The sequence below is a fragment of the Canis lupus genome, chromosome 4 (assembly GCF_048164855.1).
Source record: "Canis lupus baileyi chromosome 4, mCanLup2.hap1, whole genome shotgun sequence".
Taxonomy (NCBI): Eukaryota; Metazoa; Chordata; class Mammalia; order Carnivora; family Canidae; genus Canis; species Canis lupus.
Window position 1 is genome coordinate 5,409,739 of NC_132841.1, and position 20,590 is coordinate 5,430,328.

General features: G+C 38.6%; 1 protein-coding gene across 2 annotated transcripts in view; it reads left to right on the top strand.

Annotated features, from left to right (window-relative positions):
- B3GALNT2 (beta-1,3-N-acetylgalactosaminyltransferase 2) overlaps positions 1–20,590 on the top strand; it is a 56,948-nt gene that overhangs the window by 19,423 nt on the left and 16,935 nt on the right. For both annotated transcript variants that reach the window (XM_072823004.1, XM_072823003.1), the window contains exons 4-5: positions 2,095–2,288; positions 11,085–11,180. In XM_072823004.1, the coding sequence (XP_072679105.1) occupies positions 2,095–2,288; positions 11,085–11,180 (290 nt within the window). The remainder of the gene's footprint in view (positions 1–2,094; positions 2,289–11,084; positions 11,181–20,590) is intronic.

Sequence of the window (20,590 nt, forward strand, 5' to 3'; positions counted from 1 at the left end):
GCAGGGATCCCTATTCAATCAGCTTTTTAAATAAATTGCACAATATTTTCAGGTCTGTATTGTGTAAAGCAGAGGTTTCTTATGATCTTCTAACATTATAAGTAAAATTTCATGTGTTACTGTTTCTCTGAGGAGAACGTCCGTTAGCTTGCACTGGAGTCCCAGAGGGACCATGAACCTAATAAAATGTTGTATTACTGATGATATAAGAATAATAAGCTTGAACAAATTACATTTGAAGGGATCCCTGGGTGGCTCAGTGGTTTGGCGCCTGCCTTTGGCCCAGGGTGTGATCCTGGAGTCCCGGGATCGAGTCCCACGTCGGGCTCCCAGCATGGAGCCTGCTTCTCCCTCCTCCTGTGTCTCTGCCTCTCTCTCTCTCTCTCTCTCTCTGTCTATCATAAATAAATAAATCTTTAAAAAAAAACAAAAAACAAATTACATTTGAAACCCAGATCAAATTTTTAAAAACCTCACCTTAAATTAACCAGACTTTTATTATTTTAAGCATTACTGTTCATTAATACTAAAGGAGTGGAGTTGTTAATTAATAGAAAATTTTCATATATGTAACACCTAGGTTATAACATTTTTAAAATAGGTGTAACTAAATTTATTTTGAACCTATTGATGTTCAAGGTACATTTGTTTTAAACAGATACGTAGTTAGGCTATAGTGTGCTTAACCTGTTAGCCTTTAACCCATGTATATACCTTGAATATTTTACATTTACTGAGTATATTAAAAAAATCTTTTGATGTCACCCAGTTTATTTGGAGTCTAGCAGTGCTTGCCCAGCCCATCACAAAATGTTTATCATTCTCCTTTCCACTCCTGCTAATGTAGGTAACTGGGTAGGCTCATCAGTTCCAGTTAGGCACATTTTATTGAGCATCTATCTACTGAATGTAAAATAGCACTTTAGGAATTTTCAGGTAGGGATCCAAAGGATCCAGTGGGTGAGGGAAGAAAACAGAATTTCTGTTTATCTGAAAATAAAACAATGTTATCTTTATAAAGACTGAATATCTTGGTAACAATAATGTATGTGTATATTTTGTAAATACTCTATACTAGAGTGTGTAGAAATGTGCTTGATGGGGTTGTGTGAGCAGCAAAATTAGAAAACCACAGCTTGAAAAGATATAAAGAACATTAAAATCTTTTAGAATAGGTTTTTATATTATTTCATAAAGTGGCTCTGATACTCTCAGCCATGTGCACTGCTTCATGTAATCAGTCCTGATTCGTTTCTGGTAATTGAAAACATTATTTGCAAAAGACTATTTTTGGGTTTGATTTAAACAGCTGAGGGGAAGGGGAAAAAGCATGCAGTTTGAAGTGCATAAACCTGGGGTTGATTCCTGGCTCTGCCACTTTCTATGACCTTGGGCGAGTTACTTAACATCTCCAGGCCTCAGTATCATAATCCATAATGCCAGATAATGCCACGACCACACAGTGTAGTTGTGAAGATGTAAATGTGATGGGGCATGGCACACAGTATGTGGTCAGAAATGCTACTGTGTTTGATGTGCTTCTTTTATCAGTATTATATAGTTTTTCAGTGTTATTGGAAGTGATTTCAAGGACTTTTGTGATGTGACATCACAAGTATTTTATTTATTTTATTTTTTTATTTTTATTTTTTATTTATTTATTTTTCATCACAAGTATTTTAGATTGCCCAACAAGAAGTAGAATTTTGGAATTTGCAGAGCCAAGACTAAATTTTCTCATTATTTTTGACTGCATTAGGTACTGTTTGCTTTTTTTTTTAAATGATTTTATTTATTAGTTACTTTTTAATATCCCTGTTAATTGAACCTTTCCTAATAGATGCCTTTGGTAATATTCCTCTATGGCATTTAGATATGTATATCCACACATGTATATATACAAAAACTTATAAAGTAGTTCTGATAATTAAATATTTTACCTATATGTGGCTAAAAACTTCATTCTTAAATTTCAAAATAATTTTTTTCCTAGAAGCAGCCACATTCCTGAATTGTTTTTAATTCCTGCCATTTGTGAAATAATTAGAAGATTATATTTGTTATGTAAAACTCCTTTTCTCATTATTTCCTTAGTTTTGAACCAGGAGATTGAGGCATTCAGTCTTTCTGAAGACACTTCATCAGGGATTTCTGAGGACCAAGTTGTCAGCGTGAGCTTCCGAGTTCTCTACCCAATTGTCATCACCAGTCTTGGGGTGTTTTATGATGCCAACGATGTGGGTTTCCAGAGAAACATCACAGTCAAACTTTATCAGGCAGAACAGGAGGTATGCGCTGTTTTGTATAAGGTTTTCCCCATTTTTCTTCTTAAAAAATACTAGCTTTGTCCTCATGGCATATAGTAGGTTGGAAGTCTATATAATTATATCTAGTTGGAAGAATTCCCTTTTTCTTCCCTTACTGATTGGATACACTATAACATAATATATTAATATGCTGGTCTGGGAAGAGAATACCAATGAATGGTAAACGTGTTATATCTAGAAAAGAAGAAATTGGACCAGATTAGAAATTTCCAACCTAACATCCCCTAAAGCCTAAGGAATTACAAAAGTTGATAATGAATTTAAGAGCTTTGGGACTCTAAGGTGTAAGTGAGTTTTATTGTCTCTTTGTTCCAACCCTGAAAGTCTATCACTATAATATAAGGCTAACAGCTGCTTCAAATCTCTTTTCTAATAAGGATGTAGAGGGAATGAACATTCAAAACAACTGGGGTTACTCTGTTCCTGGTATGTACAGAAATCTGATTTCTTCACAGGATACATCTGAAGAAGTGTATTAGGAAGGAATTGTATTTGAAAAGATCCTTTCAAATCCTTTTTGTAGAAATCTTAAAGGAATTATACAGTGAACACCCATATATCCACCTAACTTCTATAGTAGTTAATTAACATTTTGTTATATTTGCTTTATCATATATGTAGTTGTTCAGTGATCTTTTTATTTTTCCTGGCTGTATTTCAGAGTCAGTTTCAGGTATCAGTACACTTTGACCCTAAACACTTCAGCATTCATATCATTAGCTAGATTTTTTTTTCATTAATTAGACTTTAATATTTGTTGTTTTTAAAAATTTCATGCACAGTAAAATGTACAGTTTTGTATTTATTTTCTAAGTTTTTATTTATTTAAGTAATCTCTATACCCAACATGGGGCTTAAACTCCATGATTCACCTGTTCTTCCAACTAAGCCAGCTAGCTGCCTCTTAGTCAGTTTAATCTGCATAACCCAAGCTCCTATCCCCCTGTCACACTTCCTAGAGATAGCCACCTTTTTTTTTTTTTAACCATTTTTTCCTGTTACCATAGACTAGTTTTGCTTGTTGTGGGATTTCATATGTAAATAGAATCATAAAGTACTCTCCTGTGTAAGATTTCTGCGTTTTTATAAAGCATCCATGTTCTTGTATGTATTCATGAATTTTCCCTTTTCTGTTAACTCTTTTTTTTTTTTTTTAATGTAAATTCTGTGCCGTATATGGGGCTTGACCTCACAATTCTGCCAATGGAGCCAGCCAGGTGCCCCATCACTTTTCTTTTTTTTTTAGTTGCTAAGTCATATTCAGCACTATGTTTATTTGTTCTATTGCTGGGCATATAGAATGTTTTCAGGGTTGCTCTTACTCTGTTAGTGGGATGAATAACAGTTGTTGATTTTGAAATGTTAAACCAGTCTCCTATTCCTCTTGGTCATGGTGTATTATTTTATATATATATATAAAAAATATATAATAATACATATATATTAAATTATATATATGTGTGTGTGTATATATATATATATATATATATATATATATATATCTGGAAGTTGTGCTTCCTGAGGACAAGCATATAGTTGGGTCTTCCTTTTGATTCAGTCTGAGAATTTCTACCTTTTATAGAGAGGGTTTATCCATTTACATTTTTTTTTAAAGATTTTTTAATTTATATATTCATGATAGAGAAAGGGAGAGAGAGAGAGAGAGAGGCAGAGATACAGGCATTGGGAGAAGCAGGCTCCATGCCAGGAGCCCGAAGCGGGATTCAATCCCGGGACTCCAGGACCACACGCTGGCCCAAAGGCAGGTGCTAAACCGCTGAGCCACCCAGGGATCCCCTATCCATTTACATTTAATGCAATTATTGAAGTGGTTGGATTTCCATTTTTCATTTTGCTATTTGTTTTCTATTCTACCATTTTCTGTTTCTGTTCCTCTTTTCCTGCCTTCTTTGGGTTTGAGTATTTTTTAGAATTTCATTTTAATTTTTCTGTTGTCCTTTCATCCACAGCTCTTTGCATTACTCTTTTTGTGTATGATTGACAGAAAGATTACAGTAGACATCCTAAACTTGTCATTTTTCCTAAAACTAATGTTGTACCCTTTCATGTAGAATATAAGAACAGTACAATGTTACAACTTCTGCTTTAAAACAGCTAAATGTATATTTAAGTAAATTAGAGAAAAAAAATCATCCTTTATATTTGCCCACATATTTACTATTTTTGGTGCTCTTCATTCCTTCCTGAATATTGTGAATGTGCAAGTTTATTGGTAATTCATTTGATTAGATTTCATGTTTCTGAAAATATTTATGTTTTGCCTTTATTTGTCCCCTCCCCCATTTTCTTGTGGAATATTTTCTGGATATAGAAATTCTGAGTTGACTTCTTTTCAGTATTTCAATATTTTCTGGCCTCCATTGTTTGTGGTGAGAAGCCAACTATCTTTTGTATTATTGTTCCCATATATGATATATGTAATTGGTTTTTTGTCTGTTTCTCCTGGCTGCTTTTAAGAATTTCTTTTTATATTTGGTTTTAAGTAGTTTGTGTTGTACCTTGCTGTGGTTTTTTTCTTTGTGTCTGTGCTACTCAGATTTGCCAACTTTTTTCGATCTGTAAATTTGTCTTTCACCAAATTTGGGAAACTTTCAGCTATTATTTCTTCAAAAAATTTTGCTCAGCCCCATTTTCTGCACTCATTCTGGGATTCCAATTATATGCATGTTAGACCTTTTGCCATTGTTCCACAGATCATGAGACTGTATCTATTTTTTTAAATGTTTTGTTTTTCAGATTCAATAATTTCTGTCAATCTATATGCACATTCACTGACTCTTCTACTACAAATCTGCTATTAAACCTCACCAGTGAATGCATTTTATTTATTTATTTTTTACTATTTTTAAAAAAGATTTTATTTACTCACTTGAGACAGAAAGAGAGAGAGCATGAGCAGGGGCAGAGGGAGAAGCAGACACCTTGCTAGTAAGCTGGGAGCCCAACATGGGGCTCAATCCCAGGATCCAGAGATCATGACCTAAGCTGAAGGCAGATGGTTAACCATCTGAGCCACCCAGGCTCCCTGAATGCATTTTAGGTATTGTACTAATACCTACTTTAGGTATCGTACTAATTATAGAATGTCCCTTTCATTCTCTTTTGTAGTTTTATTTCTCTAAAATTTCCTGTGTTCATTTATTTTGAACATATTTTCTTTACAGCTTTAACCTTAGGTACAATAATGGCTTTAAAATCCTCTCTGTTATTCTGATATTTGAATCACGTTATGGTCTGTCTTAATTGATTATCATCTTTTCTCTTGAGTATGGATTACATTTTCCTGGTTTGTCTTATATCAAGTAATTTTGGATTGTATCCTAGATATTGTGAATAATTCATTGCAGGATCTCTGGATCCTATTATATTCCTTGAAGAGTTTTGATTTTTTTGTTTTGTTTTGTTTTGTTTTAGCAGGCAGTTAAATTGGCTAACAGAGAGAGCAGAGAGAGAGAGAGCGCGAGGGAGCATACCCATGAGCAGGGGGTGGGGGAAGGCGGGGAGAAGGAGAAGGAATTGCAGGCAGACTCCCCCGCTAAGTGTGGAGCCTGACTCAGGGCTCAATCTCACCACCCTGAGATCATGACCCAAGCCAAAGTCAAGAGTTAACACTTAACTGACTGAGCCCCCCCCCCCCCCCCCAGTGCCCCTGGCTGACAGAGACTTTAGACGCCGCTGTCACAGTGGGCAGCAGCTGAAATCTCTGTTCAGCTCTTTGGAATTTTGATGGGCTACTCGAATTCTGCTTTGGATGTAGATTTTGTCAGCCTGATTTGGGCAGAATTGATGTAAAGAATGTAGGATCTCCTCTCTCTGACCCTGTCTTTTTTGGGGATTTTCTTCACTGTTTAGTGGATGTGTTTGCCCCAACTCTGTCTTTTGATTTTTATTTTTTTCAACCAGAATGATGACAGTTGTTAATTAAAATTTCTAGTTGCCCGCTCAGGGTGTTCTTTCAATTTAAAAAACGGGGGGTGGGGGTGGGGGGAGCACAGCAACTTTTTCTTCTTCCTGGTATTGGTTTTTCCTCCAGTTTTGGCCTGTTTATTCACATTCCAGTGTCTTCAAATCATTTTTTTTCTGTTTTGTTCAAAGTTCATAATTGCTACCTACAGAATAATTGTTGTCTATAAAAGAAGTCAGTTTTTTTAGACACCATGAAAAATATTTTTATATCATTGTGAATGCTGTTAGTAACAGTGTTAGAGAGTAACTAGTAAATAAGCAAACCAATTTAAGACTATGGTTGAGTATCTGCCTTCAGCTCAGGGCATGATCCCAGAATCTGGGATCGAGTCCTGCATTGGGCTCCCTCGGGGAGCCTGCTTTTCCTTCTGCCTGTGTCTCTGCCTCTCTCTGTGTCTCTCATGAAGAAATGGATATATCTTAAAAAAAAAAAAAAAGTCTGTGACTGTGCTTAATGACATAAATTAAGCAGGAAGGACAGATTCTAGTAGTGATTCCAGCTATTATGATTACATTTGAGAGAGTTTATCAAGACTCAAGTATTGGAGTTTATGTATTATGGTTAAAGGTTTTGACACCGAAGCTCAAATAGGTAACTAAAATAGCAGTACTCTGAGTTCCACCGTTCTCATCTAGAAATTAGGATTACTCTTGAATCTTTTTGATCCATTTAACTGTTATAGTATATGTAGTCTTTTTTTTTTCAACTATGCATAATGTTTGAGTTATCAATGAAGAAGTTTGGCACAGACAATATTTTGATCATGTTAATTTATCTTTTAGTTGCCATATTTTTAGTGAGAAGTTAATCTTTGTCTGCAAGGAAGGCCAGTCTAAGGTCAATGCCATTAGGTTCACAATGCAAAAGGTATTACTACTATATGGCCAAGAACTGCTGTTAATGAAAGAAATACACATAATCCACTAAAACCCCCTTGATCCTAAACCTCTATGTTATCTTCATCGCTTTAACAGAAGTTTCTCCTGTAGTAAGTTGGCATATAAGAATAGGCATGAGAAGTAGGAAATGTTCTTGCCAAAACAAACTGGGAAGGACTCCAAGAAAACAGTGTAGGTGTACCTTGGAGATACCGTGGGTTTACTTTCAGACCACTGCAATAAAGCAAATGTCACAGGAAAGCAAGTCAAGTGAACTTTCTGGTTTCTCAGTGCATCTGACAGTTACGTTTATACTTACACTGTCGTCTATTATACATGCCATAGTATTAATAGTATTAAGCATGCAATTGTCGAAAAAACAATGTACATACCTTAATTTAAAAATACTTTATTACTAAAAAATGCTAACTATCATCTGAGCTTTCAGTGAGTCATTTTTGTTTTTGTTTTTTTTGCTAGTGGAGAGCCTTGCCTAGATGTCAATGGCTGCTGACTGACCAGGGTGGCAGCTGCTGAAAGCTGGGGTAGCTGGAGCCATTTCTTAAAATAAGACAACAGTGAAGTTTGCCTCACTGACTGACTCTTCCTTTCACAAACAATTTCTCTGTAGCATATGATGCTATTTGATTGCATTTTAACCAAAGTAGAACTTCTTTCAGAATTAGAGTCCGTCTTCTCAAACCCTGCCACTGCTTTATCAACTACATTTATGTAATATTCTAAATCCTTTTTTATTTCAGCAATTTCACAGCATCTTCACCTGGAGTAGATTCCATCTCCAGAAACCATTTTGCTTACTCATCCATAAGAAGCAACTCCTCATCCATTAAAGTTTGATCATGAGATTGCAGCCATTCAGTCTCATCCTCAGATTCTAATTCTAGTTTTTTTTTTTTTTTTTTTTGCCATTTCCACCACATCTACAGTGACTTAAACCTGTCAGAACCTGCCATGAGGGTTGGAATCAACTTCTTTCAAATTCCTATTAACGTTGATATTTTAACTCTTTCCATGAATCACAAATGTTCTTAACAGCACCTAGAATGGTGAATCCTTTCCAGAAGGTTTTTATTTTACTTTGCCCAGATCCATCAGAGGAGTCTATGACAGTCTTATAAAATGTATTTCTTAAATAAGACTTGAAAGTCAAAATTACTCCTTGATCTGTGGGCTACAGAATGGTTGCTATGTTAGCAGGCATGAAAACGTTAGTCTGGTACATCTCTGTCAGGCTCTTGTGTGACCGGGTGCATTTCAATGAGCAGTAATATTTTTAAAGAAATTTTTTTTTTTGAGTAGTAGTCTCAACACTGGGTTTAAATTACTCAGTAAACCATATATAAACAGATGTGCTGTCATCCAGACTTTGTAGTTCTATGTATAGAGCATAGGCAGAGTAGATTTATCATAATTCTTGGGGGCCCTAGGATTTGCAGAATGGTAAATGAGCATTGGCTTCAACCTAAAATCATCAGCTGCATTAACCCCTAACAAGAGAGCCAGTCTGGTCCTTTGAAGCTTTGAAGCCAGGTATTGACTTTTCTCTAGCTAGGGAAGTCCTAGATGGCATCTTCTTCTGACATAAGGCTACTTTATCTACACTGAAATCTGTTGTTCAGTGTAGCTACCTTCCTGAATTAGCTTAGGAGGGTACCCTGGAGAACTTGCTGCTGCTTTGCATAAGCATCTGCTGCTTTACCTGGCACTTTGATGTTACGGAGATGGCCTTTTTCCTTACCCCTTGTGAACCCACCTCTGCTAGGTTCCAACTTTTCTTCTGCAGCTTCCTCCCTTCTCTCAGCCTCCACAGAATTGAAGTGAGAGAGCCTTGCTGTGGATTAGGCTTTGACTTAGGGGAATGTTGTGGCTGGTTTGATTTTCCATCCAGACCACTAAGACTTCCTCCATATTCAAGAAGGCTGTTTCACTTTCTTTCTTTTTTTTTTTTTTAATTGGTGTTCAGTTTGCCAAAATATAGCAAAATACCCAGTGCTCATCCCGCCAAGTGCCCCCTTCACTGCCCATCACCCAGTCACCCCAACCCCCTGCCCACCTCCCTTTTCCACTACCCCTTGTTCATTTCCCAGAGTTAGGAGTCTCATGTTCTGTCACCCTCACTGATATTTTCACTCATTTTCTCTCCTTTCCCCTTTATTCCCTTTGCCTATTCTTAATATTCCCCAAATGAATGAGACCATATAATGTTTGTCCTTCTCCAACTGACTGACTTCACTCAGCATAATACCCTCCAGTTCTATCCACATTGGAGCAAATGGTGGGTATTCGTCGTTTCTAATGGCTGAGTAATACTCCATTGTATACATAGACCACATTTTTTTTTTTTTTATGATAGTCACAGAGAGAGAGAGAGAGAGAGAGAGAGAGAGGCAGAGACACAGAGACACAGGCAGAGGGAGAAGCAGGCTCCATGCACCGGGAGCCCGACGTGGGATTCGATCCCGGGTCTCCAGGATCGTGCCCTGGGCCAAAGGCAGGCGCCAAACCGCTGCACCACTCAGGGATCCCTAGACCACATTTTCTTTATCCATCATCTGTCAATGGACACGGAGGCTCCTTCCACAGTTCGGCTATTGTGGACATTGCTGCTATAAACATAGGGGTGCAGGTGTTCCAGTGTTTCACTGCATCTGTATCTTTGGGGTAAATCCCCAGCAGTACAATTGCTGGGTCGTAGGGCAGATCTATTTTTAACTCTTTGAGGAACCTCCACACAGTTTTCTAGAGTGGCTGCACCAGTTAACATTCCCACCAACAGTGCCACTTTCTTATTATTCATGTGTTCACTGGAGAGGCGCTTTGAGTTTCTCACGAGAACTGTTCCTTTGCATTCACAAAAAGGCATGAGAGGCCCAGCTTTCAGCCTGTCTCTGCTTTTAACTTGCCTTACTTGCCTCACTAAGCTTTATCATGCTAGCTTTTGATTTAGAGTAAGAGACAGGCAACTCTTCCCTTCACTTGAACACACAGAATCCATTGTAGGGGTATTAAGTGGTTGAATTTCAATTTCAATTCAATGGGAGGGGACAGTGAGAGGGATGAGGAAGCCTGGATCAGTGGGTTTATCAATTAAGTTTGCCATCTTATTTGAGAGCAGTTTGTGGTACCCCCACAATTAGACTAGCATCACAGATCACCACAACAAAAAAGTAATGATGAAAAAATGTGAAATATTACAAGGATTACCAAAATGTGACATAGAAACATGAAGTGTGAAACAATACTGTTGGAAGAATGGTGCCTCTGGACTTGTTCATTGCGGGATTGCCACAAACCCTCCATTTGTAAAAACACAATACTCTGCCAAGCACAGTAAAGCCAAGTGCAGTTAATGAGGTGTGCCTCTAGACATAATAGGAATCAGCCCTCTTTTATGTTTCCCTTTTTTGTTTCTGTCTTTTTTTTTCCTAAAGGTTACTTTGGAAACGGGGGGGGGGGGGCTCATGGAGTACCTTTGTTCTGTATAGAAATACGTGATCTTTCAGTTTATTCTTAACCCTTGGGGTTAAACCTAGTAAGTCAGCTTGATATAACACCTCACACCTCCCCTAATGCTCTTCATTTCAAAGTGGGCTTTTTTTAAGGTTATGCAGATTTTATTTTGTGTTCTAGAACTTCAGGACAGCTTTTGTTATCTTAAATATCTATTTAATAACCATGATTGCACTGGAAAACACAAATGATGTCTAAACATCAGTATACCCATATTAACCATGGTTGGGGCCATTGAGGATTAAGCTGACCAAGATAGAAAATATTTGAAAACTTGCTGCATACTCAGTGTCTGACGTAAAATCTTTCTCTTTCTCTTTTTTTTCCCCCTATTTCTTGTCCCCTCCCTCCCATTTGTAGGAGGCCCTCTTTGTGGCTCGCTTTAGTCCTCCGAGCTGTGGTGTGCAGGTGAACAAGCTGTGGTACAAGCCTGTGGAACAGTTCATCCTGCCTGAGGTACGGGGTGTAATGGGAAGGCTACCTTACCAGTGTGGTCCTTCACAGGCCTGGGTATGTGCTCGCAGGGGCAGGTGCTTGATATTTTGTTCCAGGACAGCTCTTTAGAGCAGTGGATGGGGCTACCAACTCTCTGTGCACTGAAATGTAGCACTTTGCACCGTACCTTCACAGAGCCCAGTATGAACCACACTCTGCAGACATTGTGTGGTTTAGTTAGTGGAGAAGAGAACTGCATGGCTGTTTTAGGGACAAAGGATAATAGGTATGGATTGATGGAAACATGAGACACACATACCATTTGAATAAATCAAGTCGTTTAATTACTGAAAGATGGTGGGGGCAGGTAGAGGCTAGGCAGGATAATTACAAAGAGATTGGCCACATTTCCAAGATGAATACAACCTCTCAAGGTTGTAGAACCTATCTGAAAACACAACTGTCAGCTTCTAGGTCCATCTAGGTCTAGTCTTAAGTGCATGTGTCCTAGAGATCCCCTCATATACCTGCCAAGTGCCCGCATCAGCCTGCAGTTAAGCCTCAGCATGGTTGCAGAGGATTGCACAATTGGACATAAATAGATTACTCATTCATCTATCTTGGCCTTGCTAGGCTGGTTCAGTCTAGTCTGAGTATATTCCTCATGTCGGGGCTTTGGAGCCACAATAGGGGTCAGTTTCCCAAGCATCTTTGGGAGTCACTTTAGGTCAGCTGTAGAGTTCATTCTGCACTGTCAAAGCTGAGCTAAAACATGGAAGCTAGATCATTGACCAGCTCTGCTGACAAACCAAGAAACATTTTCCTACCATTGGTTTTGTGGTTCTGTTTGCATTATACAACACATCTTATAATATGCTATGGATCTTTAGTGTTGAGTACAAGTGGTTGAAATGATATATGTTAATTCTGTAGATGTGAAAGAGATCTCCTTTATTTCACCTGTACACGAACTTCTGCTTGAAAACATTTTTTGAAGATTTTATTTATTTGAGAGAGAGAGCACAGGAGCAGGGGGAGGGGTGGAGGGAAAGGGAGAAGCAGACTCCCCGTTGGGGAGGGAGCCTGATGTAGGGCTGGATCCCAGGACCCTGAGATCATGACCTGACCCGAAGGCAGCCACTTGACCCACTGAGCCACCCAGGCACCCTTGCTTAAAAATATTTTAAATAAAAGCAAAACTAAAACATTCTGGAACAAATTTCCAATTTCTCAGTGTTACCATAAAAAAACACTACTGAATATCCTTATACTCCTCCTTGGTATACGTAACTGGTTATTTTCTTAGGATGAGTTGTTAGTTTGAACTTTATACACATTTCTAAGGCATGTGATTTCTTTCCGGAAGATGGTTTAGCAGCTTGTATAATTTGAGTTATCATCAGCATTATATGGGAATGCCAATTTTCCTGTGTCCTTGTATTCCTTTTAATCTCATAAATGAGCTTTTTTCTTTGTTAAATGAAATATGCATCATCAAAAGTATCTTTTATTTTTAATTAAGTAGTAGTATTGGCTAAGTATTGGATCTCAGCTTTTGAAGGAAGCCATTCTTTGGTTTATTTATTCATTTATTCAGGAAATATTTGAGAAATTAGTATGTGTCAAGCACTGGGGCTGTGTGAGGACACAGTATGAGGATCCCTGCCCTTAAAGCAGCTTATATCCTAGAGAGATGAGAGGAGCTAACACTGATACTTGACCTAACTTCCTGTGAGCCAGGCATGGTTATAAGTGATTTTCCTATGTTAACTAAGCTCCTTGAGGATTGAAGCAAGTCATCAATGAGACTTTCTACTCAGAACGAGCATGGGCAGAACCTCAGGCTCTCTGTGGTTCCTAGAACTCTTCCCAAAGGGAGAGTCATGTTACTCTGAGGAGTCCAGGAACACTAGCATTGTGTGAGGTGGTATCCAGAGAGGTCTGAAGCCTGACGTGGAGTTGAAAAGACTTAGGAGGATTGGCATGAGTAGGAAAGAGAAAAATGATGCACCAGGGAGCAGGTATATGAGGGCACACCTGTGGCCAAGTGCCTGAGCGGACAGCTGTGCCTGCAGCACAGGAGATTTGGAAACCCTGTGCTGCCCCTCGGAGTCTGGGTGGCCCTTGTGTGAACCATTCAGTCTCAACACGCCCATTCTCTCATCTGTAAGGTGGTGGAGCTGTGTGACCCAGTTGAGAGGCTTATTTTAGGGACTAAATGATTTTCGTACATGCAGAATGCTTAGAACATGCTGCCACATTCATGGTAAGCATTCAGTAAATAAATGCATACTGTCCTTATTCCTGCTGCTACTCATCTGGATTTGCAGAATCCGTTCTTGGAGAGTAGAGTTTCTGCAGTTGGGTCCATGTGCCTGTAAGGGGTGTTTAGCAATGTCCAGAAACACATTCAGTTGTTACAGCTGGGTGTGGAGTGGTACTGGCATCTAGAGGCCAGTGATGCTACTGAACACCCTACAACACACAGAAGCCCCCACAACAATTATCTGGCTCAAAATGTCGATGGTGGTGAGCTTGAGAAACTATTTAAGAGGTAGGAGTCACAATGTGGGGCAAAGAGGAAGAAAATAAGCTTAATACTTCAGGCTAATCACAGTGTTACAGAGTCTGGCCCACTATCTTGGTCAGTCTTCTAGATAGAATTATGAATTTTGATTTACCCACAAAAATTATTACTTTCCCTTAGAATATCCTTGTTCTTAGGAAGTACATGTTGAAGTAATTCAGAGGTGACATGTCATGATACCTGCATTTGCTTTCAAGTGCTTAACAACCAACAAGAAAGAAAATATGTGTGTGTGTATACAGACAGAGATAAAGCAGATGTGACCAAATGTTAACAGTTGCTGAGTCTAGGTGATTTGGGTGTTAATTTCAACTTTTCTATAGATTGGAAATTTTTCAAAATAACACTAGAGTTGAGGCAAGGATGGTGTATCTAACAGGAGGTGCTAATGATGGGACAGTGAGTGTTCATTTCAGTTAAGATTTTTCATGCCTACAGCCTTGTGAGCTTTATTTCACTTTAAGCTTTAAGCTAAATTGACTTTCTTTCATTACTTCTGAGTAATATTTTTTCTTTTAAAAACGTGCATTATTTAACAGTGGCTATACCTCGGGGTGAGGAGGTAGGATTATAGATGATTTGTATTTTCTTCTTTGTGCATTTTCTAAATATTCTGTGATAAATACATATTTGCATTATAAAAACAAAAAACTCTTTAAAAAATTGTCCTTTTACACAAAATCCTACTTTTGTTGAAACCGTGTTTAATTGTACATAGATATTCATTTTTGCTGCTTCAAGCCTAATTGGGTTTATTAACACAGAAAAAATGATAGTGATGAATGCATATCATCAACAAAGAATGACAAAAGACAGACATCATTTGTGCATTTTCAAGAGAGTAGTAAATGATTTCTTCATCATCTTATTCCCCCTGCATCTCACAGCCTACTGGAGTAACATGTCAGCCGTAAGCTTGTCAAGTAAGCAGAGCTCTTGTAGTGTTTTCATCGTGTGACTCATGAGAGCATAAATCTCAGTGGGAGCCACAGATTTAAATGCAGATCTCTCTGTGCCTGTCTTAAAATATTTATTTCTCTAATTTTGTATTTTCCTTATTAGTGCAGTTGAAACCTGAAACTGATTTCAGTAAAAAGACTATTTTTGTTCACCTGAGTCACTAGAGCCATCACTGTGAGCTGTTTGGGTATTTACATACTCAGTGTTTATAACAGTTGAAACTCTTACCCAGTCCACCAAAAATTAAGTGCAGAAATACTATAGATTTAAGCTACTCTGGATGAGTAGCTAGATGAGAAGTTAGAAATATGACACAAAAGAAATGACAATATGTGGAAGGAGTTGCAGAGAGCATGCTTATGCTATGGATGAGATCTCCTTTTTCCAGCCCATACCGTGCTGTTTTTCCTAGCTTCTGTTTTGGTTTAATGATCTTAGCAAGAAATTGCCACAAACAAGCTGTTTCTCCTCCGAAGAGATCCTAGCTTTAGGGTTAGTTTGCATCAGAGAGTAGAAAGCAGGCATCTGAGAATCTCAGAATAGAGATCAGCTGTGACACGGAACAGGAATAGGTACAGGAAAGGGGGAGTAGTTACAGCTCCTCCCTTCTGTAATAACCGCTGGCTTCTAGAAGTGCAATAAATGAACCAGGACCATTTGGGGAGCCAATGAGTTTTTCTGGGAGTTACTCAGTGTAGTCCACATTGTTGATGTTGTATCATATCCCAGTCACAAGTTAACTGCGGTTGGGTGCCAGCAGGAGCCACCATGAAATACGTGAGGCAAGATGCCAAGTGTCAGTGAATGGACAGGACAGAGAATTACTTGTTTCATCATATTTTCTAGATTTGTAGTTTCAAGGTGAAGAATTTTTATTTGGTCATGGTAGCTTTTACTTTTGGTATCATTCACCTGAAACTGTAGTCACTAAGATTCCAGTGACCCTGCTGCCAGCTCCAAGGGACACTTTTTGTCCTTCACTTAGTTGATTGCATTTTTCTTTTAGCTTATATAATCTATATTCTTTCGGTTTTGCCACATCTAGCTCAGTCTTTCTCTCTATACTTCATTATCTCCTCTCTTGCTTTCCTCTTCATCATTAGGATTTGCTACCCAACTTTCTGTTTGTTTTACTCATTCTTCCCTGGCAGTTTTATCCATCACCTCCTATTTGCTAATGGCTCTTAAATCCAGCTATAGCCCACATTTCTCTTAGGTACTCCATATGTACTTCTGCCAGTGGAGCTTCTCCACATGAGTATCCCAGGGGCATGCTGTTGGTAACATCATTTCCATCCTATCGTTCTCTCTCCCTGTATTTCAGTCTTGGGTATCTCCCTTTTCTCAGGCACCCAAACCAGAATCATGGGATTTACCCTCAACTCTCATATCCAGGCACTTACTAAATCCTATCATTTCTTTCTCTTAAACATATCTGGTATCATTTCTTCCAAACTTTATCACTATTCTGGCAACAACCTCTTTGACTTCGGCCATAGCACTAGACACATTGCTGGAGGCAAAGGAAACAAAAGCAAAATGAACTCTTCGGACTTCATCAAGATAAAAAGCTTCTGCACAGTGAAGGAAACAAAACTAAAAGGTAGTCTATGGAATAGAAGATGCAAATAGACACTTTTTTAGAAAAAACATCCAAATGGTTAACAGACATGTGAAAAGATGCTCAGCATCACACATCATCAGGAAAATACAAATTAAAACCAGGATTAGGGGTGCCTGGGTGGCTCAGTCAGATAAGTGGCCAGCTCCTGATTTCAGCTCAGAATGTGATCTTGGAGTCCTGGGATCAAGCTCCACACTCAGCAGGGAGTCTGCTTCTCTCCCACTCTCTATGCTCCTCCCCAACTCACGCTCGCTCTTGAACACTCTCTCTCAGAAAAATAAATCTTAAAAAAAAAAGAGAGAGAGATACTACCTCACACCTGTCAGAATGGCTAAAATTAACACGAGAAACAATAGGTTTTAGTGAAGATGTGAAGAAACAGGAATCCTCCTGCACTCTTAGTGGGAATGCAGACTGGTGCAGCCACTCTGGAAAATAGTATGGAGATTCCTCAAAAAGTTAAAAATAGAACCACCCTATGATCCAGCAGTTGCACTACTAGGTATCCCAAAGGATACAAAAATACAGATTTGAAGGGGTAAATGCATCCCAATGTTTATATATAGCAGGGCTCAACAAGAACCATACTATGGAAAGAGCCCGAATGTCCATCCACAGATGAATGGATAAAGAAGATGTGGTACATGTATGTAATAGAATATTAGCCATCCAAAAGAATGAAATCTTGTCATTTGCGACAATGTAGATGGAGCTAGAGCATAGTATGCTAAGTGAAATAAGTCAGTCAGATAAAGACATACCATATGATTTCACTCATATGTGAAATTTAAGAAACAAAAGAAATGAACCTGTGGGAGGGTGGAGGGAAACCATAACAGACTCATAACAATAGAGACAAATGGAGAGTTGCTGGAGGGAGGTGGGTGGGGGATGGGCTCGATGAGGGATGGGTATTAAGGGAGGGCACTAGTTGTGATGAGCACTGAGCACTGCATGTATATAAGTGATGAATCATTGAATTCTTCCGAAACCAAAATTGCACTGTATGTTAAAATTTTTTTAAAAATTTTATCACTATTAAAGTTTTAAAGGAAAGTATACCAAGGGCAGGAAGCTGTTTTGTCAGGAGAAAGACATATGATTAACCCAAAGCAGCTCACGTTGTCAAAGGTCTAGGAATTAGCTTTTGGGTTCTAGCACTGACCTTTAAAGTAGTTCACTTAGAGAAGATCAGAGTGTCATTGAATGACACTGAATAAATTCTCCGAAGATCAGTTTGTAAACCAGAATGTCTGTTCATTCATCTTTAATGAGTGATAGCTTATTAGATTTGAAAGTAATGACCCCTATCTGGGAACCTCTGTACTGAGAGATCAGGCATCAAAAACCCAAATCAGAACAGTGCTTGGTTTGATCATTGAATTTGACTAGAATAGTGGGATGTGTTTGTTTTAGAGATCTGGCTCATTCAGGTAGGGTGTGACTAGAATGCTTTATATCTTCCAATTCCTGCATTTCTTCCATTGGACATTGCTACATTGCCAAAATTTCTCTCTTAACCCAGCTTTTTTATAGTGGCCACTTGATACATTGTTTTAAGGTAGTGATTTTACTAATTAAGCTTCAATCTCAGAGCTCTTCTCAGTTATTAGAGACATTGTTGCTTTTCATGTAAGCATTAAATTAGTTCAACTCAGAAGACAGTCTTTTTTTCTTTTATTGAGATATAATTGACATATATTAGTTTCAGGTATACAACATAATGATTCAATATTGCAAAATGATCACACTAAGTCTGGTTAACATCCATCACCGCACAGTTACATTTCTTTTCTTGTGATGAGAACTTTTAAGATCTCTCTTAGCAACTTTCATATATACTATACAGTATTATTAACTGTAGTCACCATGCTGTTTCCCCAGGACTTACTATTTTACAACTGGAAATTTGTACCTTTTCACCCCCTTCACCCATTTCACCCAGCCCCCGCCTCTGGCAATCACCTATCTGTTCTCTGTATCAGAGTTCATTGTTTTGTTTTTTTGCTTTTTGAAAAACTTTTAGATTCCACATATAAGTGAAATCAAATGGTATTTGTCTTTCTCTGTTGGACTGTCCTCACTTAGCATAATGCCCTCGAGCTCCATGTTGGAAATGGCAAGATTTCCTTTCTTTTTATGGCTGAATAATATTCTTCTGTGTATGTGTGTGCATGTTTCTATGTTTGTGTCACATTTTCTTTATTCCTTCATCTGTCTGTGGGCATTCAGGTTGTGTCCATATTGTGGCTGTTGTAAATGTCCTGCAGTGAACATGGGGCTCAGATGTCTTTTCAAGTGAGTGTTTCCATTTCCTTCAGATAAATACCCAGAAGTGGAATTACTGGATCATAGAGTTGTTGTTTTTAATTTTTTTGAGGACCCTCTGTCCTGTTTTCCACGGTGGCTGCAGGGATCCTCTTTTCAGTACATTCTCTCCAGCACACTTGTTATTTCTTATCCTTCTGATAGTGGTCACCACTCTGACAGGTGTGAGGTGATATCTCATGGTAGTTTTGATTTGCATTTCCTTGATGATGAGCGATGTTGAGCATCTTTTCATGTACCTGTTGGCCATCTGTATGTGTTCTTTCGGAACTATTCGGATCCTTTCCCCACCTTTTAATTGATTGGTTGGGCTTTTGCTGTTGAGTTGTGGGAGTTCTTTATATCTTTTTGATAGTAGCTCTTTGTCAAGTACCCGATTTGCAAATATCTTCTCCCATTCTTAGGCTTTCTTTTTGTTGTGTTGATGGTTTCCTTTGTTTTGCAGCAGCTTTTTGGTGTGAGGTAGTCCCAGTTGTTTATTTTTGCATTTGTTGCCTTTGCATTTGGTGTTGAATTCAAAAAATCATCGCCAAGACCAGTGTCAGGGAGCTTCCCACCTAGGTTTTATGCTAGGAGTTCTATGGTGTCAGGTCATATGTTCGCCTAGGTTTTATGCTAGGAGTTCTGTGTGTCAGGTCATATGTTCAGGTCTTTGATCTATGTTGAGTTGATTTTTGTGTGTGGTTTAGGGTAGTGGCCCAGGTTTATTCCTTGCATGTGGCTGTCCAGTTTGTCCAACACCATTTATTGAAAAGACTGTTCTTTCCCGAGTGCATATGCTTGCCTCCTCTGTTGTAAATTAGTTGACTGTATATGTGTGGGTTTATTTCTGGGCTCTCTCTTCTGTTCATTGATCTACATGTCAGTTTTTATGCCAGTATCATACTGTTTTTGATCCTATTAGTTTTGTAACATAGTTTGAAATCAGGAGGTACAACGCTTCTAGTTTTTTTGTGCTTAAGATTGCTTAGGCTATTTGCTGTCTTTTGTGGTTTCATCCAGATTTTAGTAGTCCTTAATGTATTTCTGTGAAAACATCATTGGAATTTGATAGAGATTGCATTGAATTTATAGACTGCTTTGGGTAGTATGGACATTTTAATAATATTAATACTTCCAATCTATGAGCTTGAATATCTTTCCATATATTGGTGTCTCCTTCAGTTTCTCAGAAGGTGATTTTAATTTCTAAATAAGTGCTTACTTCTCACTTAGACTTCTATAAAAGTGCACTTACCATTCCCCCACCAGCCTACCCTGATGCTGTTCTACTACTGGAGTGACCTTTTTAAAAAAAATTTTTTTTTGATTTTATTTATTTGAAAGAGCAGAAGCAAGGGGAAGGGGAGAGGGAGAGGGAGAAGCAGGTCCCCGCTGAGGAGGGAGCCCCGACAGCGTAGGGGGCGGGCGTAGGGGAACCCCTGGGATCATGACCTCAGGCAGACACCTAACCAACTGAACCACTGAACCACTCAGGTGCCCCTGGAGTGGACTTTCTAAAATTGCAGTTAGGATTGTGTCACTCTTGCGCTTGTAAACTTAAATGCTTTCCCCCTGCCTTCAAGATGAAGGACAGACTCTATGCCACAGGCAGTGCAGACTGGGGCTACTCTTTTTTACATCTCCTTTCATCAGCCTGGGACTTGGGTAGTACTAAATGCTTCACACTTTTCTGAACATGCAGTGCTCTTAGGGTCTGCCTTTTGGTGAGTTCTTTCATCCGCCTCTCCCTTTCCTGATTCCAATGCCTTTAAGATTCTGCTCTGTTCTCACAGTCATTTGAAATCCTGGTTGACCTCCTCAGGCCGAATGACTTTCCTTTGTTGCAGACCCTTTCAGGGCATATTACAAGGATTTGAAGATAGGAGCTATTTCATTTCACTCTTCTAAATCTTTGAGTTGCCCACAGCTTGCTACGTTGTAGACATTTAA